This window comes from Natator depressus, chromosome 1, assembly GCF_965152275.1.
Source record: "Natator depressus isolate rNatDep1 chromosome 1, rNatDep2.hap1, whole genome shotgun sequence".
NCBI lineage: Eukaryota > Metazoa > Chordata > Testudines > Cheloniidae > Natator > Natator depressus.
Window position 1 is genome coordinate 101,352,923 of NC_134234.1, and position 26,113 is coordinate 101,379,035.

Sequence of the window (26,113 nt, forward strand, 5' to 3'; positions counted from 1 at the left end):
AAACTTTGAGGGGCATCAAAACTGTGACTGTATTGTTTTCGCTTAATTCTCTTTTACTGTGGCTTTAAACAGCTTGATATTTGATTCTGGAAATTCTGCTAGAAGTGTAACGATTAATATATTGCCAAGTTTCTCTAAAAATTCAAAATCTGTGCTGAATCTGAATTTATTTGCCCATAATAATACTGTCCCTGGCTGACATAAATATGCCATTGTTGTTAACAATGGATCCAGAGATGTATGGTGGTAGACAACATCACTTGCCAAAATAAAATCATAATGGTGAGTTGATTTAGGGAAGTCTTCATTGAGGTCTTCTCCCCACACCAGCTTCCTCACTTCAGGTCGGTGTATATTCATGTTTTGTGTATTTCTTGAAATATTCCATTTGAGATTTTCAAGTACTTCAGGCAGATCAGTAGCTGTAACATAAGCTCCTAAAGAGAATGTGCAAATGATTAGTGTATATATTTTTTTCTATAAATCTTCCTGTTTTCCCCCCAAATATCAATTTTGAATATGTTGTTGGCTCTCTGGTCATCATTCAGTCAATAAACAGACCACCGCCCACCCATTTCCTGGATTGGGGTAACTCTTAAAAGTCTGTTATTTGGGGGCATGTCTCCACGGCCCCAAGTGTTCCGTGTGGATGCTACAGGTGCAAATTAAAAGGCTCCCAAGTCACTGTAATCCTCTTCAAACTGGGGACCTTTTAGTCTGTACCCACAGCATCCACTCGGGGGCGCTAAGGTGCAGCACTTTGTTGTGCACTTCTGTTTGCGCTCCTGTAGTGCAAACTGCAGAGCAGTGTAGATAAGCCCTACAGAATTTTGAGAGCCAAAGTCATAACTGCTCGTTAAGTTTTAATTTTCGTTATAATTTCACTGACTACAGTGTCAAAGAATTTGTTTAGCTGACACTTCACAATTGATATATTTGAAGATGAGGAGGTGGAATTTAATCAGAATTTACCAACCTAGTATGCTAGCCACAATGGACACCAGTCCTGTTCCAGCACCAATTTCAAGTACCTTTTTGTCTTTTAGGTTGATCTCTTGTTGATTTGATTCCAGGTACTGAGATAAAGCCAATGCCTAAGAACAGTTAAAATATAGCCATAAAAAGCATTAATTTGCTAATGGCCATGCAGCAGTTCATTAAATCATTGAAAACATTTTTCTAGTAAGTTTTTTACTTGTAGACTGAACGTATTCAAGTATATAGCACAAAAGCAAACTAGGAAAAAGGAACAAGATTAGTCAACAAGATTATAAACAAATTATTAGGCAAGTAAAAACAACCAAACAGCTTCTTTTTATATGGGTTTCCCTAGAAATATAGAAATCTATACGCCACACGTTTTTGTTGACCTCTAAGTTACTGTAGGCACTGAGCATAGTCAGTCTGGAGAAGGAGAGATTTTACTGTACGAGTACAAAAGTGATATTATAAAGACAGCTAATTGTTCTCAGTTTTTGAAGATAAAGTAAGGGCTCAAGTTACAGCAGCGGGTTTCATGAAAAACTCAGAATAATTTGGCAATAGAACATGTTGCAAAGAAGTCTACGAAGTCACTGTCACTCTAGATATTCAGATCTAAACTTGACTCCCACCTAGTGATATTGCAGGCATCATGAAATAATTCCAGTCACTTTATAGAGAGGGAAAAGACAAATGGTACCTTTTAGTTCAAGTGACAGAGTTCTGTCCTGGAACCATATCAGTAAAACAGTCAACAGTTGGCTGCTTTCTTAGCAATCACAGCTAAGGTCAAAGAGCAGATAGGGTTGGTGCCTGAACTACCTCTTTGTTTCCTCCATCACAACCCTGTATTACATCTCACCTAATCACAGAGTTTTGTAACACGATGCTGAGGTATAGGTTACCAGCTCATCATGGGTGAGTGCCGCTAATGAATCAACAGCACTGTTTGTGCAGTATCTACCTTTTCTTTGGAGTTCTCCCATCCATGTACTGACACCTGACTAATTTGAGATCTGATGAAATTGCAGTTCATAATAAGACTTAAGACAGACATTTTCCCCCTTCTCCCTTGTGCTATCTTGAGATGGAATCTGTCATTTTCTGTGAGGTTTTATATGATAGCTAGACTGACAAGCTTTTTAGAGTTGAAATCCAGTCCTTGTCCGTCTTCATAATAAATAGTGTAAATAAGTTTGAAATATTTTCCTCATGTCTCTGTCACTATAATACTTTTTATCTTGAGAAGGCCACTTTACACATAAGACAAAATTATCCAAATCTCATTACACATGAAGTACAGTTTGTTTTTTAATTCAATAATGGGATAAGCAGGGACCAGTAGAATGTTTCCTCATCAGTAAAAATATTAATTTAATCTACATGACTTTTTGAGAGTCTCAATTTAAATCTTGCAGAGATCAATGTCTTGCTTAGAAAAACAACAAGGAGTCTGGTGGCACCTTAAAGACTAACAGATTTATTTGGGCATAAGCTTTTCAATGCATCTGAAGAAGTGGTGTTTTACTCACAAAAGCTTATGCCCAAATAAATCTGTTAGTCTTTAAGGTGCCACCAGCCTCCTTGTTGTTTTTGTGGATACAGACTAACACACCAACCCCCTGATATCTTGCTTGGAGTTCCTTTGGTCTTCTGAGGAATTACTTTCCTTCTTTCTAATTAAAGTATCCATCTCTGCAGGACTTAGTTTCCCAGAACCAGATGATCAGCAAGATCAAGTCACTACAAAATTGACAAATATAATCTGTATTCATCAACTGGAAGCAAGGAGCACCACCCTTCATATAGACACAATGCAAATAAAGGCCTAAAAAAGAATCTCACCATAGCCTTCAACATTTGATGTATATTTAAGGTGTACACAACCAAATGGGCTTAGCGGACAATCCTTTCAACTAAGCAGAGTGACCTTTCAGCAGCAAACTTTCATACAATCAGATGTGTGGTCCCAGTGCGCAATCTCCTAATTATTCACTAGTGTACTCTCTCTCCCAAACTCTCTCTGCATCTCTGCCATCATCTCTGAAGTAAAATAAATCCTAAAAATAAACTGAGAAGAAGGTAAGTGTCATTCTCACAATACCAAAGAGAACTTTATTTTCAAACTTGAGAGATTACTCTTACATGCAGATCGTCAACAGATTGAATCCCCTTTCCTGTGAGTCTCTACTCCCAAAACCCAAACTCTCTAAACCTGACAGACTGTGTGGTAAAAGGTATATCCTCATCAAAACAGGTCCTGGGGAGTCAAGATGCTCTTATCCCTCCAGACTGTTTCTGAAAGTATAGTCTTATGATCTGGGGAAAGAATTCTATAGTGTATTAGGAGCATTGAGCCTATCGTGCTAGAATCCCATCCGTATTGCTGTTTCATCAAGATGCCTTCTGAAGAATCTTGACATCTCAGTCCTGGAAAGTGTACTAATAAGTCCTTCCTAGCATTTTGCTTTTATGTTGCCAGATTCCTAAAGGCACTCTAGATAGCTAGACCACTTATGACGCAATATTCTCACTGGTCTTCAGACTCATCTTAAGTTCATCAAGTCCCTGCTTTGTCTCCATTGAAACTTGCTTTTCCAGAAGCTAGCTGTGAAAGAAATTAAATGAGTTGCCAAAATAGCTATTTTTTCCCTGCAAGAATTTTTCTGCCTTTCCTATGATAAAGTATAAACACCACCTTTCTCTGTATTTTAAAACGGTTTCACAAGTTCTAAGAGAGTCTTACACTCTTTTCCCAAACCACAAAAGAAAGGAAAAGATCCTGTGGCATAAAATAAATCGTGACTTCCCTGTAGTCCTCTATCTCAAACGAACTGAGCAAGTTAGAAAGTTCTCAGCAGCTGATTGCCTTCCAATAAAATTGTGAAGGAGCCAAATTCTCTAAATCTTCCATAGCATGGTGGATCAAATGCTGCATGAGGGGAACACAGGTGGTGCTGATTGGACAGTACCTGTGAGCAATGAGGCACACTTCCTGGTTCCCAGGTAATATCCTGGGTAGAAAGGGCTTAGTCTACATACAGTCAATTAAATAGACCTTCAAGCCTCTACACTGACTCATTTTGGGATGAGATTGCTCTACTCTGCTCTAAATAAATTTCCATTCCCTGTAAAATGCTGCATGCTGGATCTTTTCAATGTTGTTTTCTTCTCTGTTCTCCCCTGTCTGTCTTGCTAGATGCTTACTTCCCTACAGTGATTGATCTGTCTGGAGACATTGAGAGAACACAACGCTTTTTCCCAGTTTTCCTTTCTTTGACTTAATGTCTGCACCCATGCTCATTTATATGCTCATTTGTTCACATTTATTTTATAATGAGTTTAACTTGCTATTTGATTACAATACATAGGTAAAACTTACACCGGGCCATACTATAGCTCCGAAGTGGTCTAATGATTCTTGAATAGTAATCTGGTGGTCTGCATAACAATAATGCTCCTTGTCAAAATAGGGAGAAACTGTAGGAATCCACTTCTGCAATATTTTAAGAATTCTTGGTGATTCTGTGGGAGAAAAGATCAGTATTATTTGGTCAATATGAATATATACATGCATTTTGTTGCATAGCTGGGAAAAGAAAATTTACAAGACTTAGTTTGTGGTCAAGACAATGAGTTTGCAGCCTTTTCTGAAAAAGTTGCTTTTGTTCTTGGTCTCTAGTGAGCTGATCATGCGCACCATGGTTCACTGGGTTGCCAGACCTGGATCCCAAATGTGGGTGGGCCTGCTGTCAATCAAAGTGAAGGAAAAAAACCTTCCTTTCCCATAAGTCATGGAGCAACATAGGTTGATTGGTGAGGAATTTTAGGACTCTATTTTGGCATACATTTTTTTGTCATCATGTTGAGACTTAGGTATCTCAGGTCAGAGGTTGCAAGTCATGCTAATACCGTATCTAAATGAAGCTATTCGGAGATTGTTAGGTTGCAGGTGTAACTGTACAATTGTGGACAGGATAGCAGACTAACATTGATTCCGGCAGAAATACTCTGGGTTCTTTAACCACAGATAGTTGGGACCTCTATTTTTGTATCTTCCGAAAGTCAGCATCGCCAGTAGTACGGCGTTCCCTGTTACCAGGTGTTTCTTTGTTTCAAGTAGGGATACAGAGGACAGTGTCATCTTCTGAAACTGAAACTCTGCATTTTCCTGTCTTAACCCAGCGGTTCCATCATGTCTCATTCGATCTGTCAAGCGCACAGCCCAGCATAGAGTAGCTGCAGATTATTGCCCTGTTAAAGTGCCTTTCCTCCTAATTTCATCCTTAATGACACTGAAAAATGAACTCTACCTCTACTCTACCAGATCACCTCTGATGATACTGGAATATGACAAGAACAAACCTCTTGTAGTCGTAAGACAAAAACCAGAAAACTATAGTACAGGATTCCGAGGCCAAAAGGGACTGTTGTGATCATCTAGTCTAACTTCCTGTATCACACAGGCCATAGAACTTCCCCAAAATAGTTCCTAGAGCATATCTTTGGGAAAACATCCATCTTATAAATTGCCAGTGATGGAGACTCCACCACAACCGTTGGTAAATTGTTCCAGTGTTTGTTTACTCTCACTGTTAAAAATTTATGCCTCATTTCCAGTCTGAATTTGTCTAGCTTCAGCTTTCAGCCATTGGGTCATGTTATACCAGGGTGGGCAAACTATGGCCTGCGGGCCAGATCCAGCCTGCCAGCTGTTTTAATCCAGCCCTCTAGCTCCTGCTGGGGAGTGGGGTCTGGGTCTGGTCCCGCTCCCACACGCCAGCCAGGGAGCAGGGTCGGGGGCCTCTCCACATGGCTGCCGGAAGCAGCAGCATGGCCCCTCTCCGGCTCCTACGCGTAGGGGCAGACGGGGCTGCGCTACGCATGCTGCCCTCACCCCAAGTGCTGCCCCTGCAGCTCCCATTGGAGGTAAGCACCACCCGGAGCCTGCACCCCAGAGCCTCTCCCCGCACCCCAACCCCCTGCTGCATCCCTGATCCCCCTCCCGGTCTCTGAACCTCTTGGTCCCAGCCCAGAGCGCCCTGCTGCACCCCCAAACTCCTCATCCCCAGACCCACCCCAGAGCCTGCACCCCTAGCTGGAGCCCTCACCCCCGTCCCAGCGTGGAGCCCCCTCCTGCACTCTGAACTCATTTCTAGCCCCACCCTGGAGCCCGTACCCCCAACCAGAGTCCACACCCCAACCCCAATTTTGTGAGCATTCATGGCTGCCATACAATTTCTATTCCCAGATGTGGCCCTCAAGCCAAAAAGTTTGCTCACCCCTGTGTTATACCTGTCTCTGATAGATGGAAGAGTCCATTATTAAATATTTGTTCCCTGTGTAAGTACTTAGTGACTAATCAAGTCAGCCCTTAACCTTCTCTTCGTCAAGCTAAATAGATGGAACTCTTTGAGCTTCTTACTAGATGTCATGTTTTCTAATCCTTTTAATCATTCCCAGGGCTATTCTCTGAACTGCGTCCAATTTGTCCATATCCTCTTGGATTGTGGGCACCAGAAACTGGACATGCTATTCCAGCAACAGTTGCACCAGTGCCAAATAAAGGGATCAAATAACCTCTCTCCTCCTCATGATTCCCTTGTTTATGCATCCAAGAATCACACTAGGAGCTCATGTTCAGCTGATTATCCACCACTCCTCCCAAATCTTTTTCAGAATCCCCGCTTCCCAGGATGAAGCCCCCCATCCTGTATGTATGGCTGATATTCTTTGTTCCTAGATGTATGCATTTAGTCGTATTAAAATCCATATGGTTTTAATACAGCTTGTTCCCAGCTTACCAAGCAACCCAGATGGCTCTGTATCAGGGACCTGACCTCTTCATTATTTACCATGCCCCCTACTTTTGTGTCACATGCAAACTTTGAGTGATGATTTTTCATTTTCTTCCAGGTCATTGATGATGATAGTAAATAGTGTAACGCCAAGAACTGTCTGGAACAGAAGTAGAGTGTCGTGGTTTCTTCCGCAAAACAGAGCAAAATATTCCTATTTTCCAGTGGTCAGTTTTAAATGTTGCTTTGTGTTTTAGCTAGTCTCAGTTTTGGGAGTGATTAAAAAAAGGTTTGAGGGCAATCTGCTAATAGGCTGTGGGCCAGGTTTTTAAAAGAGCTCAGCCTGCAACAACTCCCATTGTTCTCAATAATAATCCAGCCATTTCAATTAGATGCCTAAATAAGAGCAGAGCTCTTTTCAAAATCTGCCTCAGTGGTGGGTGTTGAGCGCTTCTATAAATCTGGCCCTGTAAGAAAAAAAATTACATTTAAGAAACAAACAAAAAACTGAAGTGAGAGTAGTCCTATCAAGAATGAAAATAGGATACTTGGGTGACCTTTTGGGTACCTAGGAAAATCCAGTATTCTACAACTTGCTGGCATGCCATAGCTTTTATTATTAAGTAGCAACCTGAACTGGATTCTGCTGTTGCTGTAGAATAGTCAGGGCAATTAGACCCATCCTGACATTCAGACTGTTGTTCATTGAGGTCCTTCTCTTCACTTGGGCAGTCCATTGCTCTTTGAATTTCGTGGGGGAGTGGCAAGTGCTGGGTGGAGATCATAGCAGGAATGCTGAAGAGGGAGGAAACACAAAAAATTGTAAAGGAACGAGGTACTCTGTTTACTATATAACAACTTAGTTATGCAGCTCCTTTCAATTGATGGATCTCAAAGTGCTTTACCAATCCTATATCTAGCATACACACACACACTGAAGAATCTTTGGTAACTGATAGTACAGTGGGAATTTAAGCAGGTAGAGTGCAATAACCAGAGGTCAGATCTGGCCAGATACAAGGGCTAACATTCCTATTCCTGTGAAAAATGCCATGAGAACTCTCACTGACTACACAGACGGGGCTTCTATTTTAACCCCTCTGTGGTAGCAGTTCGTGTCTTGTAGCATAGAGGGGAAGTGGTTTTGTACTGATTCGGAAGGAGGAGTGCTATCAAGTGAATCACTTCCTGAAGAACCTCAGTTTTCCTTTGAGGTCTCCCATCCATCCAGCTACCAATTAGGTCTGAGCCTGCACCACTTACAAGTTCTTCTGTAATATGATCACAATCCGAGGTGGTATGGTGCAAACTTTGCCATGATTACATTGCTGCAGGTTAGAAGCTTTCCTTTCCTGATGCATGCGTGTGTGTGTGTATAGCCACATTCTTAGCATCCTCAGTCCACTCTGAAAGTATCCTGATCTCTCCACTACAATGAGTCCACTGTAATTTCTCTCGCTTCGGAAAACTATCCTTTCATTGAACAGAAGCTACAATTTCAAAAATGTTCTTGTTGCATGTCCATAGCCAGAATAAGACCAATATTTTCTATAGTTACATTTGCTGAAATAGAAATAATTGCATCTCAGCTGATTGCTACAGAGGCCATGAAAGAGTATTAGCCTTCATGTTGCACAATTGACTGGGTGTGTAATTGGGAGGGATAGAACTTGCCTTCCCCCGGAAGCATAAATTAAGTGGCCCCTACTGCTGGAAGCAACAAATTTGCAGGCCAAGTGTTCTGATTAGTATGGCAAATCCAGTGTTCCTACCAATTGCATGTTGAATTCGACAAGCAACTACATTTGGATATACTTTATTATTTGGTGGTGCTTTGGAACATAAAATCTCCTGCACCTAAATGAAAGCCTGATATTATTGAAGCCAATGGAAATCTTACCAGTGACTTCAGTGGGAGAAGGTGTGAGCTATGAGAGCACAAAACCCAAGCGGGCCTGGTGGAATAGTGATCTAAACATAGGTAAGTGTATAGTTAATTATGTGCTTAAATTCCATCAGTGTACCTCAAACTTAGCAACATTGCTACACATATATCTTTTCTGTATTCATTCATTGCCTAAATGTTACTGCAACAGGCAGAAATTCCAGTTTGACCATGTATCACCAGTGAAAAATCATACAATAACCAACAAATACAGTCCTACTAAACATCTGTCTGATCAAATCTTTAGATACGGTAGCTAGTAACTCATTGTAAGCTAGACTTAAACTGCAATTCTCAGTCTGTGTAACAAGCTTTTATATCCTTTTGTCTGCAAAGTTTAAAAAGAAAAAAACAGCCAAATGTACTTCCATAAATTATGGTGGTGATGTTTTATGTACTGAAAAGAGTGTTTAATTATTTTTACCTTGGTACAGACTACACAAAGGATTCGGTTTTATAATTTTCAGAGATGCAAGTATTTTAGTAGCATAGGCTTAATAATGCCACAATAACTATATTTAAAAAACTACACTATTCCAAAATTGTGTCTGAGCCTTTAAACACAAGGCAGACAGACTGCACATCCTAGTTGTAAAAAGTGTAAGTCTCAGTTCATTTACAAATACATAGTATTGTGTTCCTGTTAAATACCTTGTGTGCCATGTGGCTGCATTGGGAGATTTTCAGAATTTTTTGAATGTTAAATCCCAACCTTAGTGTTGCATTAATGTGGACTGTGCATTTATGTTCCTTGCCTTGTATATGCTGCCTTTTTTTATTATTCTTTTTAGCACAAAAGGAAAAAGTCAAGAATAGAAGAGGCACCAGTGTTTTTTCCTAATTTGGAAATCATTAGCACATCTATTTGACACTGTGTATTTGAACTGAAAGACTGAAAAGATTACTTGCATTAGTGACATGCATAATACATGTATTTGAATGTGCAGTTTAATGTTCACATTTAAATACATGCATCTTCTTGGTGCAAATTCCCCAACACCCAGTAGTAGAGCTGGTCAAAAAAAGTTCAATGGGAAATTCTGAAAGTTTGAAATTTTGTTTCTTCCTGAAACAAAATGAAAAGTTCAAACCTGAGAATTTTTCACTAAATAAAATATCCTGAAATACTTCATTTCAGCTGTGTGCTTTTGATTTTCATCATGCTATAAACTGTAATGTAACATGTAAATAAAGTTGAAATGAAACAGGTGGATAATTTCATGTCAAAAATGTTGATGAAATGGAGATGTTCCTGTAAAATGTTCTGATTTCATTGAATCAGCACTTCCAAGTGGAAAACAGTTGCATCCACAAATTTTTGACCAGCCCTACACATTGCTATCTGTATCTGGATTTCTTTGCAAAGTGATAAGATAGGCAAATGCTAAATTCAAGTCTTGTAGATCTGAAGTGTTTAAAAGTCTTTTAAATGATCATTGAATCAATTTACAGCAATGACAGTTGGAATTGTGAGATTTCAGGCTAGAGTATAATTATTCTGGTGGGAAGAAGTCTTCTATGAAGTTATAATGGAAGTCCATGTCTAGCATCACTACCATGACACTAAAATATTGAAGAAGCTACCAGGGGGATATTTGTGAGGTGGATACATCTTAAGGTAACAGTTTGACAGGCAAAAGCTTATTTCTACTGGGAACAATCTTTCATTTAAAAGTCCTGTTGTTAACTCTTTCCCCCTTCATTTGAGTAGTTCAAATCTAGTTATGCAACAAAATGAAAATACAAATAAGATGATTATGTAGATGAATGAGCAAAATGGCATTGACCAGCGTTCAACTGTGAACACAACCCTTCCCAGATTCTTTTTTTTTAATCTGAAACTATTGTGCATGAATCTGTACGCAAGTGTGTCTTAGGACTGCATTTGATCAGTCAAAAGCCACTTCTGCAAGTTGCACTTGCAGAAATGCAGTTGGATTATTATATATTATTCCTTGAAAATGTAGCTCTTTCTGTTAGGATTTCACATACCAAACACGGGTAAGATCATTTGTTGTTAAATGCCCATGCAATTAAATCAAGCTTTCTTGCATTAAATAATAAATAATGTTCTTAAAGAGAGAAAAATCTAGTCCTAAATAAATCCTGGGAGACTTTACTTTTAAGATAGACCTTCTGGTTGATATTTGAGTATATTGGGGGGGGGAAAACGTAGCTGGAAAATAACTTGCCATCATTACTGATGCAATGATCTCATTGAAACAATGCTACATTTGTCAGTAATTCAGTAAACTTAATTCCTCTGACCAATGATAACGTCAGACGATTCCAAGTTTAAAAAGGCATTAGATAAATAAATGTAACACATTCCTTGTTAGTTGCTATCATAGGAGTATTTAGGTACATTCCAAACAATGTTAGTTGAAGAATAGTTGTATCATTACCTTCTTTAGCAGAGTGAGTTTGAAGTTTCCTGTGCATCTTCCCAGATCACCCTAAAGGTTTTTATACAGACGTGCACCTGGGAGGATTAATTCTCTGTTCACAAAGTCCAGCCAGTAGGAGTGCAGTCTATTTAGGGTAGCATTACCAAACAGCACTCAAAGAACTTACTGTGTTACACTAAATTTTTTCACATACGCAGAACAAAATAAAAACCACTATCAACTTTGGGAGTTCCTCAAATGTACACAAGTCAAAAACTGAATCAGTCTCATCAAATTCTGCTGATGCCTTTCTTGTGGTTTTTAATTTTTAGAAGTTTGAAACTATTCCAAGTCTTAACAACATTGTCTACGGCCGTCCTGACCCAAACAGCCTATCTAGTACACAAATAACATGTGCAGCCATTTGGCAGCAGACCAAACAGAGAGAGAGAGAGAGAAGGTCACATGGCACAGAAGATCCTGCTTCCAGGAAAAGGTTAAGTCTTAGGGCCCCTCAGAGAAGATATTACAGCTGGGGGAGTTGTAGGGCTTACCCCCACTGTTTCTGGGAGCCAGGAGGTGAAGGGTTGAGGGAACCTGGCCGCCCTATTGATAGAATGATAGCCTTCTGGCAGATTCCTTTAACTAGTCTATAGATGCTGTAGGAGTGTAGGATGTGTATAAGTCTCTATTAAAGGGACAGTGCAAACTTGAAAACCACATTAATCTGATCTAGCACCTGCTCTAGTTACAAGCTACCCTTAAGATGACTACACGTGAAGGAAATTAGCAAAAATAGATACTGCCTTTGTTTACTTTGAGAATGTGAGTACTCCACATATATGGTCAGTTTCACTGTTGAAAAGATCCTTTTAAAAATTGAACAGGGACCAGACAACACTTTATAAAAGGAACTTTAGAGGATTTTTTGTTTTTTAAATTCCGGACAGTATTAAAAGGTGCATAACTGGATGCTTTTGAAATTAGAGGGATAACAAAGATAGGAAACGTAGACTTAAAAACTTAAACTCCAATGTATAAACATTCACATCTCTGAATTTGTAGCAACATTTTGACTGTATTAGGTACTGCTCCTTTAAAGAATTTGGAAAGAAAAGAGTATATCCCTCTTCTTCCTTTATCTCCATCCCTTTTTTACTTTTAACTTATATCATGGATTTCACACATTAACCAGTAGGTGTCCTCAGTATTCACACCAAATATTAAGTAGATGAATGGAGAGACAAGGCGGGTGAGGTAATACCTTTTATTGGACCAACTTCTGTTGATGAGAGAGACGCCTTCGAGCTGCACAGAGCTCCTATTCAGGCCCAGGAAAGGTGCTCCGAGTGTTATAGCAAAATGCAAGCTGGAACAGACTGTTTAGCACAAGTAATTAGCACATATTGTAAGGGACCATTCAAGGTAGAGTGGCCAGATCAGAAGAACAGCTCTGTGTGGCTCAAAAGCTTGTCTCTCTCACCCACAAAAGTTGGCCTAATAAAAGAGATTACCTCCCCCATCTACACTGCATACAAGTATATCAGCTGTGACATTAAAAGATTTCTCTCCCTCAAAAAAGAGGCAGCAGTATCCATTTAAGAGGAGGATACATGGACTATTTCTAAGACACTTGGGAGCAGATACTAAAACATCCGTATATTGATCGTGTTTCCACCGTCTGTCTTAAAAGCTGTTGCATTTTTTTCCAAACTATTTACAGACCACCTGACTTTAGGTAAGTTTGGTCATGTCACAAATAAGCTGTTCCAGAGCCACTTCAGTAGTCATAACTAGAGAGCAGACTCTGGCAAGCTCACTGCTGGACTAGTCATTCTCAGACTTAATTGCTGTTTCTTTTTTAAATGATTTTTAACATATGAAACGGAGAGATCTGTTTGACTGGAATTTTGTTCAGATTTGTAGGCTCTGTCCATTGATGTGGTATCTGGAATTGTCTCCAAAGGGAAGGGGTGGAAGCTCATTAATTCGGGGTTATATAAAAGTATGTGAAATCACAAGGTAACGTTTTTGGGAACATTCCTGCATTGGCAAAAGGACAGACCATCTATCGTAGGGGTTACTACTGTAACTTCCAAAGTGAAGGGGTTTTCTGTCACGAGCTCCCTATTATTTATAAAGGTGGCACTCCAGCCGATCTCAGCTGGGGCAGGGTGGGGGGGGGGGGGTTATGCATCAGGAAAGTAGGCAGACTCGAGGCTGCTTAGGGCTTTGTAGCTTGAAAGAAAGGCATTAATTGGAGTTGAGGGAGGAGATTACTGTAACTCCTAGTACTGTTAATACTATTCACCATTTAAATTCCGACAATGTGCTTGGTGCTGTACGTGACTTACCTAGCCTATGATTAAGAAAATAAAATAAGCTGAGCTGAATCAATCCACGTGTGTGAGCGGCACAACCAATGTAAAGACTGAGTGAAAAATGAATTACAAGTTTACTCAAATTTGGCTTCTTTTTTGGTGAAGTGGTTGTGATCGTCCCATATTTAGTCATTGTTCAAATGCATTTGCCTCATACTTCCTGCAAGTCATTCTTGTTCTGTAGCCCCTTCGCAAGCACTTGTCTGCAAATAGCTCAGTATCCGAGTTCTTCTGACTGGACATGGTGTTCCCCTGGGATGAAATTCACCCTTAGGCAGAGGGCCAGCCCAAGTCCCACTTAAGCAGGGCTTAAATAATGCCATATCCCTTGTTCACACACCCTCTGGAGAGCTTTGGAGTTCACCCATTAACTGAATTTCAGTTCCCTGAGCGTAATTCTTAAAATCAGGTTGCCTGGGCAAGTATTTGCAATTACGATCTCAACATTCCATTCTGCAAATATTCAATGTTTTTTTTAAGAACTGCTATTTCTGTGGACATTCCTGTGCGTAAACTCATTTGCTAGACTGTGGAAAGCAAAACAACAGCTTGGAAACACGGTTGAGGCAAATTTGGATTCTAAATATTCCAACAAATTTCCCAGCCCTTGCTACATACAGACCCAAATAATGGTGGGTGCTCTAGAGCAGTGCGTCTCAAGCTATCTGATGTGGGGGACTGGCAATTTTTTTTTCCAATGTGTGTGCAGACCGGTAGCTGATGACTTGTGGACTGGCACCGGTCCGCGGACCACCACTTTGAGTAGTACTGCTCGAGAGTACTATTCCATTTGTACAGAGGTCAAATGGGGTGTGGGGGAGAATAGGCGGCAAGATTCTCCTAAACTCTGTGCCTGCCAGTATGCCCAAGGGCAGATATCACTGTGATGGGCCACATCTCAAAATGTAGCCCCAGAGTAGAATAGGGGCACATTTCACCCATTACATATAGATCAGACAGCAAGTTAGGGTTGACCCCAGTTGAAACCTGCCAGGGATGGCAATGATGGAAGTCCATGCCTGCCCTCTACCCAGGGGTGAATGCCTGCACTGGGGGTCTTCTTCCCTGCATGGAAGTCTAGGGTACAAACACTGGGTGTGGCAAGGGATCTCTCTTTCCCTGCTGGTTTGCTGGAGGTCTTGGTCCCCTCTTGGATGAATGAGGAGAGGAAGTGTCGGGTCTCCTGCTCTGGAGTAGACTGTCCTCTCCTTGGCTGCTGCGGGGCTGTGTTGGTCTTCTCCTTTCCTGTGCAACTCTTTCTCCTCCCTGACTGTAGAAGGTCCTGTGGTGCCCCAGAGCAGCAGGCACTCCTCTTCTATAACAGTAGATGGCTGGCCACACTCTTATTAACACCTGCACCAGTGACTCTGTCACATGCTCCCTCTGCTGGTGAAGCAGTTGCCTGAGCCAAGGCTGTCATGCCCCATTGACAGTCAGCAACACTGAATATCTGTAGGGTTGGAGGATTTGATTTTTATCAGTAAAATGTCGATTTCACTGTGTACACATTAATTGAAATTTGCCAGTGGGCAAAGTAGGACAAATGCCGCTTGTTAACTTGTTATCATTTGATTAAAGGATATTTGCTTTGTATATTTTGACATCCAATGCTGACAATTTGTGTTTTAACAGTTTTATAAAGCTTTCACTTTTTGAAACTCAACATTTACTGCCATTATATAATTGTCTCAACCCTCCCATAATTTCCCACAATTGGGAAAATTTAAATTGATAAAAATTGGGGGGGGGGGGGAGAACATGCTTAAAAATAAAGGTTGTTCTCTGTTGAAATTTATTTTAAAAAAAAAAATTGAATTCTGCCAAGCCTAAATATATGCATTGCTGGTTCTGATTGGCCAGTGGCAGCACTGAAGGTGGAGCAGGATTGTGAGTGGCTCCGAGAGGTGCCAGCATGGTAGATGGACACGTGCCATACAGCCCAAACCTAACATTTATATTGTCTTTAAAATGGAAAATTCATTGTCCTTCCTGGAGGCCTTTTTCCCTCTCCAACTCGATCTCCTCCTCATAACAGGTGACCTCACATAACAGGTGAGAGGTACAGATGTGGTTTCTTTGGCACCCTGTGAGGGCTGCTAATTTGACTTCAGGGCAGGTCCATGGGGGTACAGTTTCAGTATGGGAGTCTTAGGCTCAACCCTGGACCTAGAGCTGAAAGGGTCTATATCCGATACTAGCATCCTGAGTCATCCAATCTGCAAGTATTTTCGTACGTTAAGTAATAAAATACATGTCACAGGAATAAAGTGCTTTGGGAACTTGGCTTATGCCATATTTTACATAAATAACCACCTCATCAGTCTTGTCTGCATAGAACAACATTGGCTCTTCCATGCGAATCTAAGCAGCCAGGCAGAGATTTGAGACACTACACCAGGATACCCCTAAAAGAAACCTTCGTACTGTTGTTGGGGGGTAATCTCTAACAGTGCTCTTCTAAATGACAATTGATACTTATTGTGCTTTCTTGATATCATAAAATAGCCAGGAATTACCTTCAGGCTGGGCCATGGGAAATGAATAGAGTTCACAGATTAATTGCTTGCTTAGATTTGTATCCAAAGAGGTTTTTCCTGCCATCTGAGAGTGTGCAGAGTAAAAACCATTGCCAAGACAGCCATCAATCTTTAGAAATTGATTCCATTTTAGTCTTGTTTAATGTTGCCGCGTTAATGTAGTCAGGTTTGCTTCCATCAGTGCATGAAATGCAGCGATGTGCTATCCAAAGAGGGAGTACAGTGGAGTGTGAACAAATAAGCAATTGCTCTAAATGTTTCCTTATCATTTTTTTCAATTACTGTAGTGCACAGGGCCCCAGGATGTTGAGCAAATGAAGAGAGCAGGCTGCTAAAAGTTTCAGCCTTTGTGCTTCTAGTAGGAGCTCTTTAGCATGCCTCATCAGCTGCTGTTTTTCATTAACCATTTGTTGTGTATTTAATGGCTGTACAGTGTTCGATGATGGAGATTCCACAACCTCCCTAGGCAATTTATTCCAGTGCTTAACCACCCTGACAGTTAGGAAGTTTTTCGTAATGTCCAACCTAAACCTCCCTTGTTGCAATTTAAGCCCGTTGCTTCCTGTCCTGTCCTCAGAGGTTAAGGGTATGTCTACACTACGAAATTAGGTCGAATTTATAGATGTCGGTTTTGTAGAAAGCGTTTTTATACAGTTGATTGTGTGTGTCCCCACACAAATGCTCTAAGTGCATGTCATCGGCGGAGTGTGTCCACAGTATCGAGGCAAACATCGACTTCCGGAGCGTTGCACTGTGGATAGCTTTCCACAGTTCCTGCAGTCTCTGCCGCCCATTTGAATTCTGGGTAGAAATCCCAGTGCCTGATAGGGCTAAAACATTGTCACGGGTGGTTCTGGGTACATATCATCAGGCCCCCCTTCCCTCCCTCCCTCCGTGGAAGCAAGGGCAGAGTATCGTTTGGGGCCTTTTTTCTTGAGTTACCTGTGCAGACGCCATACCACGGCAAGCATGGAGCCCGCTCAGCTAACCGTCACCGTATGTTTCCTGGGTGCTGGCAGACACGGTACTGCATTGCTACGCAGCAGCAGTTTATTGCCTTTTGGCAGCAGATGGTACAGTATGACTGGTAGCCATCGTCAACGTAGTCCTGGGTGCTCTTTTAACCGACCTCAATGAGGTCAGGGGCGCCTGGGCAAACATGGGAGTGACTCAGCCAGGTCATTTCCCTTTTAAGTTTCGTCTCATGGCAATTGAGTCCTACCGGCATTGCACTGTTTTTTAATCAGCAGCCAGCAGAAGATGATGGCCAGCAGTCATACTGCACCGTCTTCTGCTGAGCACCCAGGAGATGACAATGGCTATCAGTCGTACTGCACAGTCTGCTGCCAAATGTATAAAGAGAGATGAAGTGGCTCAAAACAAGAAATACAGCAGATTTGTTTTGTATTCATTTTCTCCTCCCTCCCTCTGTGAAATCAACGGCCTGCTAAACCCAGTTTTGAGTTCTATCTTTGAGGTTTTGAGTTCTACCCTTGAGGGGGCCATTCTGTTTCTAGCAAAGCCACCCCCTTTATTGATTTTAATTCCCTGTAAGCCAACCCTGTACGCCATGTCGTCAGTCGCCCCTCCCTCCATCAGGGCAACGGCAGACAATCGTTCCGCGCCTTTTTTCTGTGCAGACGCCATACCACGGCAAGCATGGAGCCCGCTCAGATCACTTTGGCAATTAGGAGCACAGTAAACACCACGTGCATTATCCAGCAGTATATGCAGCACCAGAACCTGCCAAAGCAAAACCGGGTGAGTAGGCGACGTCAGCGCGGTGAAGAGAGTGATGAGGACATGGACACAGACTTCTCTCAAAGCATGGGCTCTCACAATGTGAGCATCATGCTGGTAATGGGGCAGGTTCATGCGGTGGAATGCCGCTTCTGGGCTCGGGAAACAAGCACAGACTGGTGGGACTGCATAGTGTTGCAGGTCTGGGGTGATTCCCAGTGGCTGCGAAACTTTCGCATGCGTAAGGGCATTTTCATGGAACTTTGTGACTTGCTTTCCCCTGCCCGGAGGCGCAAGAATACCAAGATGAGAGCAGCCCTCACAGTTGAGAAGCGAGTGGCAATAGCCCTGTGGAAGCTTGCAACACCAGACAGCTACCGGTCAGTCGGGAATCAATTTGGAGTGGGCAAATCCACTGTGGGAGCTGCTGTGATGCAAGTAGCCCACACAATCAAAGATCTGCTGATATCAAGGGTAGTGACCCTGGGAAATGTGCAGGTCGTAGTGGATGGCTTTGCTGCAATGGGATTCCCTAACTGTGGTGGGGCCATAGACGGAACCCATATCCCTATCTTGGCACCAGAGCACCAAGCCAGCAAGTACATAAACTGCAAGGGGTACTCTTCAATAGTGCTGCAAGCACTGGTGGATCACAAGGGACGTTTCACCAACATCAACGTGGGATGGCTGGGAAAGGTACATGACGCTCGCATCTTCAGGAACTCTGGTCTGTTTCAAAAGCTGCAGGAAGGGACTTTATTCCCAGACCAGAAAATAACCGTTGGGGATGTTGAAATGTTGAAGGGGGATTATGTTGGATCATATTAAAGAAGTTCTGTATTAAAATCACAAATGAGTTTGATTCCCCATAGTTTAAATTCCAGGGTATTACTAATTAAGAGGTCTCTTGGTTTTTGGTACTGTTTCTCTCCCTCTGTATGTGAAACTTGCAAGCTGCTAATTGCGTTAGTACATTCTAAGACAGAGTCTGTTCTCAAAGCAATTCACAGAGAGAGACTCAAAGCAATACTCTAACAACAGACACAGCACCCAGAGACTCCCCGCCCTTTTGTTGTATTAACAACTGTGATTAAAATAGAGATAGAGGATGGATGTGGATGGATGCTTGGTGTGGATAAGAACTGAATGATCAGGGAGGTGCCAGCCTAAGAATCCAGTGTCCATCGGCTGAAGAAGGCGTCAAGTGGAAATAACCAGAGGACCCCGGAGGGCAGACTGGAATCCACCCAACAGCCTCAAGAATGGGAGAACCAAAGAACAAGATAACATCTAGCAGCACGGAGCCGTCAGGAATGTGCTATCTGCTGATTGATTCAGCAACAGCATGATGAAGCAATTCCCATAGACTGGCATAGGAAGACATTCCTATAAAAATAGACTCTAAAAAAGTGAGAACTTTGGGGTCTGATTCTGCAAACCAACTTCCAGGAGCATCAGATGAGCATCTGACAAGGCCCTGCTCCCTCCTCATGTCCAGGCCACCTGGCCAGTGGCTTGGCATGAGCAACTCTAAGGCTGGTAACTATGATGACAACCTTACAGAACCTGTTGTGTGTGTGTGTGTGTGTGTGTGTGAATGTGTGAATGTGTGAATAAATATGAGATTGAATGGAATGTTATAGCTATAACTAACTGTGACATTTTGGTGGAGAATTGCGAAAGGGGGAATATTGGTAAAAAACCTCAGTTATTGTAAATATTGGTGTGCACACCGCCAGCTCTAGTGAGCTAGGCATTTCTATTAGGTTAACCAGACCTGCTGGCCTCCGAGAAGGTAGCAGGGGACCTGCTGGCCTCCGAGAAGGTAGCAGGAAAAACAGATTAAACCAGACCTGCTGGCCTCCGAGAAGGTAGCAGGGGACCTGCTGGCCTCCGAGAAGGTAGCAGGAAAAACAGATTAAACCAGACCTGCTGGCCTCCGAGAAGGTAGCAGGGGACCTGCTGGCCTCCGAGAAGGTAGCAGGGAAGAACAGGTTAACCGGACCGGCTGGCCTCCGAGAAGGTAGCAGGGAGAAATAGGTTAACCAGACCTGCTGGCCTCCGGGAAGGTAGCAGGGGACCTGCTGGCCTCTGGGAAGGTAGCAGGGGAAAAACGCATAGATTAAGCTATGATTTCAGAATCTAGGCTGTGTCACTTGCTAAGTAATACCAGCAGTGACAAAGAGATTGAAATATCCATGTTAAGATGTTTAAAAGAAAACAGGGTAAGCCAGTACCAGAGGGAGGAATGGAGTCAGAAGGAACCCCAACCTCACCTTTTGTTAAAGAAATTACACCTTTTAAACAAAACCTTCAAAAATTTGGGCACAGTCCTTGGACTAAACAAGCCCTAGCTGATCTCTGCACTATTTCGGACCTAGAGGATAGATTGGCTCAGTATATCCTCATATACAAACCTTCTAGTGCTGCCAAAAGAGATGCAGCAGCAATTTGGTTGTTGTGGGAGGCATGTAAGGATTCTTCCCTCCGCTTGTCTTCATGTAAAGAGGAAAAGGCACAAACGGAAAAGGGAGCAGACAATTGGAAGGTGCTGGCTACAAATACCCAAAGCCAGCTGAAAATAGTGAAAGAGGCACTCCAGGAATACAAAAAGAGTGAAAAAGTTAACTCTGCAGAGGCTGGAGGGAGGCAGGTAAAGGGGGAGAAGGTCCTATGTATGGCACCCCCAGGCATAATTACAAAGAGAAAGAGTAAAAAAAAAAAAGTTAACTCTGCAGAGGCTGGAGGGAATTAAGCAGCTAAACTTTGTGAAAATGTTAAAAAGGAAAAAAAAGTGTTAGAGAAAGAGCATTCTTGGTTTCTTTGCAGCCATTCTGAGGGAAAAATGGGCCCTTTTCCAAAGGAATGTCTGTAAATTAGCCAGGCAAAAGAAACTGATTAAATTCATTTGACTGGACAATTTAGTCAAATTTGCTAAAAGAACATAAGGGGGTTCTATTGGAACTTAACTGCCTCAAATGTATAAAGGGAATGTAAGATGTAAAAAAACAGAGCAACGTGGAAGGGATGTTAAAGAAAAGAAAATGTGTATGTATCTATCTGTGTGTGTGTAAATATGTAAAGTTCTAAGGACCAGTTGGTTTTGTTTTTGTTTTAAATAATGCCACTAAAAATCCATTTGACTCTTTAATTCAAAGTTGCAAAACTGACAGACCTTTTTGCTAGACACAGGTAATTAGTGCTGTTTGGCTTTGGGATTTGGCATTCAACCCTTAAAAGGTAACTCAATGCTTTACAAAATTTAAAATGTTTTTAAGTTGTGGCTGCAGCTGGGCAGTCAAAATCAGGAGAATATAAAAAAAAAAAAAAATTTTCTCGATTCTTTTTGTTTGTTTGTTTGTTTTTGTAACAAAATAACAGATGAGAGTTGTAGAAAAAAAAATTAAAAAAACAGTGCCTCTCTGAAGCAACAGCAGGGGTGAGGTGCACAAAACAAAAAGAAGCAATGTGAGAAACACTGAGTCTTAAAATGGCTCTGAGTAATCAGACTGTCACTTTGATAAAGGTACATGAAACCTCTACAAGCAAAAAAAAAGGAATAGTGACACCTTATGTAAAAATGGATCTGGATAATGTTATAGAAGTTAAACTATGGAAGGAATGTGCATTTGCCCCAGAACATGTGCAGGGTATATTGTAGAAGGGGCAAAAGAAATGCAAACATACCATGCTACTTAATTAAAATGCTATTAGGGCTCCAAAGGGAGCCACAATAGGTTGGGTTTTCTTTTTCAGATTGCTGTGTGTTTTGGAAGCAGAAGTTAAAAGTAATCAAAACTCTGGTGAAAGCTGATTGTGTCCCTTTTAAGATAGAGTCTCTGAGCTGCTGATGGCTTTAAATCCAAAAGCAGGAAGCTTCTGTGAAAATGCAAATTACCTAAATGATAAAGGAAGGAAAGAACTAGCAGCACAAAGGAGCTGCAGATAAAGGACACACCTGGTCAGCAAACAAATTGCCTAAATAAAAGGCATGGGATAACAAGATAATTTTAATAAATTTAATGATAATAAGTATCCCTGTAACAACGTATAGTGTGTATGATTTTTGGAAAAACCCTTTAAGGTCGTATGGTAATGATGCTTCTCAGTTATTACCTGTAAATAAAACTTAAAGCTTAACACAGCAGGAAAAACATTATAAACTTGGTCTGCTATATAAGAAGGAAAACTCAGGGATTTAATGACTAAACAGTGGGATAATTTCCCCATAACCCTTAAAAGATAAAAGCCATTGAAACCTGGCCCACCTATAGAACAAAAACAGGAAAATGTAGGGGCAATTCCTCTGTTTTGCCTGCAATCAGCAAGGGTATTTGTAAAAGAAATATTTTAAGCAATAATCTGCCACCCCAAAAGGGGTAGAAACATGTTCTTTTTGTCTTTCAGAAAAATCAGGAAAAGCTGATGCCAGCTGAAAAGTAACCCAATACCATGAATCTACTGTCACAATAGAAATTGTGTTTTGTGTTCTATGTTTTGTCTTGTGTTTTGTCTTGTTGCTAGCACTGTTGTGTGTTTAAAAAAAAAAAAAAAAAAGATACTGAAGACCTGCAGGAACTTAAAAATAAATTAAGCTCTCTGTCCCAGCTACAGGACAGCCTGATACAAAAACAAGTACATGCCAACGTAGACTTGGTCCAAATTGGTCTGGGTAACCTAAAAGGCCGATGGAATCTTTAGTAATGGCTTAATACTACCACATGGCTTATCCATTAAAAAAAAAAATATTAGAAATAGGAAACTACACAGCCATAGCTCTGGGATGCACTGAAATGCAGATACTTGCACGAGCTACTTTGGAACACAAAATGTTCTGCGTCATATTGGGAAATATTAAGGGTTTGATGCATTTGTTAAAACAAAGAAAGAGATCATTGTTTGACACTTATCGACATGAATGGATGCAATATGTTTCCAGTATTGTGAAACCAGACTTGTTAATGGGAGAAATTGTTGTCAAAATTGCACACCAACAGTCCCTGGAGGCAAAGGTATTGAAGGTTAACCCACTCCCCATATTACACATGGGATCCTTCTGGCTACCCTGGACCTTGAGCCAGTGGGCTGGGGAGGGAGGGAAGCTATTGGACACTAGAGGTTGTATCGAATGGACTCCTCAAAAGTGGGTGTGCCTCACCTTGCCTGTTGCCCCAGAACCTTGTAGTAAAGATACATCACTAGGATCGTGTATGTGGCATGAATTGGAATCACAAACTCAAATTGCCTCACAGTACCTTCTCTTGAATAGGCTACATAGAAAGTGACACTGACGATTATAAATCTTAGTGTCAAAAGGGGGATTATGTTGGATCATATTAAAGAAGTTCTGTATTAAAATCACAAATGAGTTTGATTCCCCATAGTTTAAATTCCAGGGTATTACTAATTAAGAGGTCTCTTGGGTTTTGGTACTGTTTCTCTCCCTCTATGTGTGAAACTTGCAAGCTGCTAATTGTGTTAGTACATTCTAAGACAGAGTCTGTTCTCAAAGCAATTCACAGAGACTCAAAGCAATACTCTAACAACAGAAACAGCACCCAGAGACTCCTCGCCCTTTTGTTGTATTAACAATTGTGATTAAAATAGAGATAGAGGATGTATGTGGATGGATGCTTGGTGTGGATAATAACTGAATGATCAGGGAGGTGCCAGCCTAAGAATCCAGTGTCCATCGGCTGAAGAAGGCGTCAAGTGGAAATAACCAGAGGACCCCCGGAGGGCAGACTGGAATCCACCCAACAGCCTCAAGAATGGGAGAACCAAAGAACAAGATAACATCTAGCAGCACGGAGCCGTCAGGAATGTGCCATCTGCTGATTGATTCAGCAACAGCATGATGAAGCAATTCCCACAGACTGGCCTAGGAAGAAATTCCTATAAAAAGAGACTCTAAAAAGTGAGAACTTTGGGGTCTGATTCTGCAAACCAACTTCCAGGAGCATCAGATGAGCATCTGACAAGGCCCTGCTCCCTCCTCATGTCCAGGCCACCTGGCCAGTGGCTTGGCATGAGCAACTCTAAGGCTGGTAACTATGATGACAACCTTGCAGAACCTCTGTGTGTGTGTGTGTGTGTGTGTGTGTGTGAATGTGTGAATGTGTGAATAAATATGAGATTGAATGGAATGTTATAGCTATAACTAACTGCTTACTATGATTCTTTCTGTATTCACAATAAATGTGGTATTTTGCCTTTTTCCCTTTAATAAGATCCTGCTGGTTTTTAATTTATTGGTACAACAGAAATGCCTATATGTATCCTTGGGGACCCTGCCTACCCCTTAATGCCACGGCTCCTGAAGCCATACACAGGCAGCCTGGACAGTAGTCAGGAGCTGTTCAACTACAGGCTGAGCAAGTGCAGAATGGTGGTAGAATGTGCATTTGGATGTTTAAAAGCACGCTGGCGCAGTTTACTGACTCGCTTAGACCTCAGCGAAACCAATATTCCCACTGTTATTACTGCTTGCTGTGCGCTCCACAATATCTGTGAGACTAAGGGGGAGACATTTATGGTGGGGTGGGAGGTTGAGGCAAATTGCCTGGCTGCTGGTTACGCACAGCCAGACACCAGGGCGGTTAGAAGAGCACAGGAGGGCACGGTGCGCATCAGAGAAGCTTTGAAAACCAGTTTCATGACTGGCAAGGCTACGGTGTGAAAGTTCTGTTTGTTTCTCCTTGATGAAACCCCCCGCCCCTTGGTTCACTCTACTTCCCTGTAAGCTAACCACCCTCTCCTCCTCCCTTCGATCACCGCTTGCAGAGGCAATAAAGTCATGGTTGCTTCACATTCGTGCATTCTTTATTAATTCATCACACAAATAGGGGGATAACTACCAAGGTAGCCCAGGAGGGGGTGGTGGAGGAGAGAAGCACCGGGAGGGGTGGTGGAGGAGGGAAGGACAAGGCCACACAGCACTTTAAAAGTTTAAAACTTTAAAACTTATTGAATGCCAGCCTTCTGTTGCTTGGGCAATCCTCTGGGGTGGAGTGGCTGGAGGCTCCCCCACTACGTTCTTCGGCATCTGGGTGAGGAGACTATGGAACTTGAGGAGGAGGGCAGTTGCTTACACAGGGGCTGTAGCGGCGGTCTGTGCTCCTGCTGCCTTTCCTGCAGCTCAACCATATGCTGGAGCAAATTAGTTTGATCCTCCAGCAGCCTCAGCATTGAATCCTGCCTCCTCTCATCACGCTGCCATCACCTTTCAGCTTCAGCCCTCTCTTCTGCCCACCACTTACTCTCTTCAGCCCGCCACCTCTCCTCCCGGTCATTTTGTGCTTTCCTGCACTCTGACGTTGTCTGCCTCCACGCATTCATCTGTGCTCTGTCAGTGTGGGAGGACAGCATGAGCTCAGAGAACATTTCATCGCGAGTGCGGTTTTTTTGCCTTCTAATCTTTGCTAGCCTCTGGGAAGGAGAAGATCCTGTGATCCTTGAAACGCATGCAGCTGGTGGAGAAAAAAAAAAGGGACAGTGGTATTTAAAAAGACACATTTTATAGAACAATGGGTACACTCTTTCATGGTAAACATTGCTGTTAACATTACATACATAGCACATGTGCTTTCGTTCCAAGTTCGCATTTTGCCTCCCCCCAGCATGTGACTAGCCCCTCCCCCCTCCCTGTGGCTAACAGCGGGGAACACTTCTGTTCAGCCACAGGCAAACAGCCCAGCAGGAACGGGCACCTCTGAATGTCCCCTTAAGAAAAGCACCCTATTTCAACCAGAAAAGGAGTACTTGTGGCACCTTAGAGACTAACCAATTTATTTGAGCATAAGCTTTCGTGAGCTACAGCTCACTTCATCGGGTGCATACTGTGGAAAATACAGAAGATGTTTTTATACACACAGACCATGAAAAAATGGGTGTTTATCACTACAAAAGGTTTTCTCTCCCCCCACCCCACTCTCCTGCTGGTAATAACTTATCTAAAGTGATCACTCTCCTTACAATGTGTATGATAATCAAGGTGGGCCATTTCCAGCACAAATCCAGGGTTTAACACTCGATTTCTGATCTCAAAGTGACTATCCTTCAACAAAAAAACTTCGAAAATGGACTCCAATGAGAGACTGCTCAATTGGAATTAATTTGCAAATTGGATACAATTAACTTAGGCTTGAATAGAGACTGGGAATGGTTGATTCATTATAAAAAGCAACCTATTTCCCCTTGTTTATTCCTTTCCCCCCACACTATTCCTCAGACATTCTTGTTAAACCCTGGATTTGTGCTGGAAATGGCCCACCTTGATTATCATACACATTGTAAGGAGAGTGATCATAGAATCATAGAATCATAGAATATCAGGGTTGGAAGG

The 26,113-nt window shown here is 41.9% G+C and overlaps 1 protein-coding gene across 1 annotated transcript in view; it reads right to left on the bottom strand.

Annotated features, from left to right (window-relative positions):
* Positions 1-42: 42 nt before the first annotated feature.
* The window catches only part of METTL21C (methyltransferase 21C, AARS1 lysine), a 66,248-nt gene continuing 40,177 nt past the window's right edge, over positions 43-26,113 (bottom strand). Inside the window, exons 2-5 of the mRNA XM_074963243.1 lie at positions 7,411-7,574; positions 4,364-4,506; positions 977-1,094; positions 43-437 (exon numbers count right to left, since the gene is read on the bottom strand). Of these exons, the coding sequence (XP_074819344.1) occupies positions 43-437; positions 977-1,094; positions 4,364-4,506; positions 7,411-7,574 (820 nt within the window). The remainder of the gene's footprint in view (positions 438-976; positions 1,095-4,363; positions 4,507-7,410; positions 7,575-26,113) is intronic.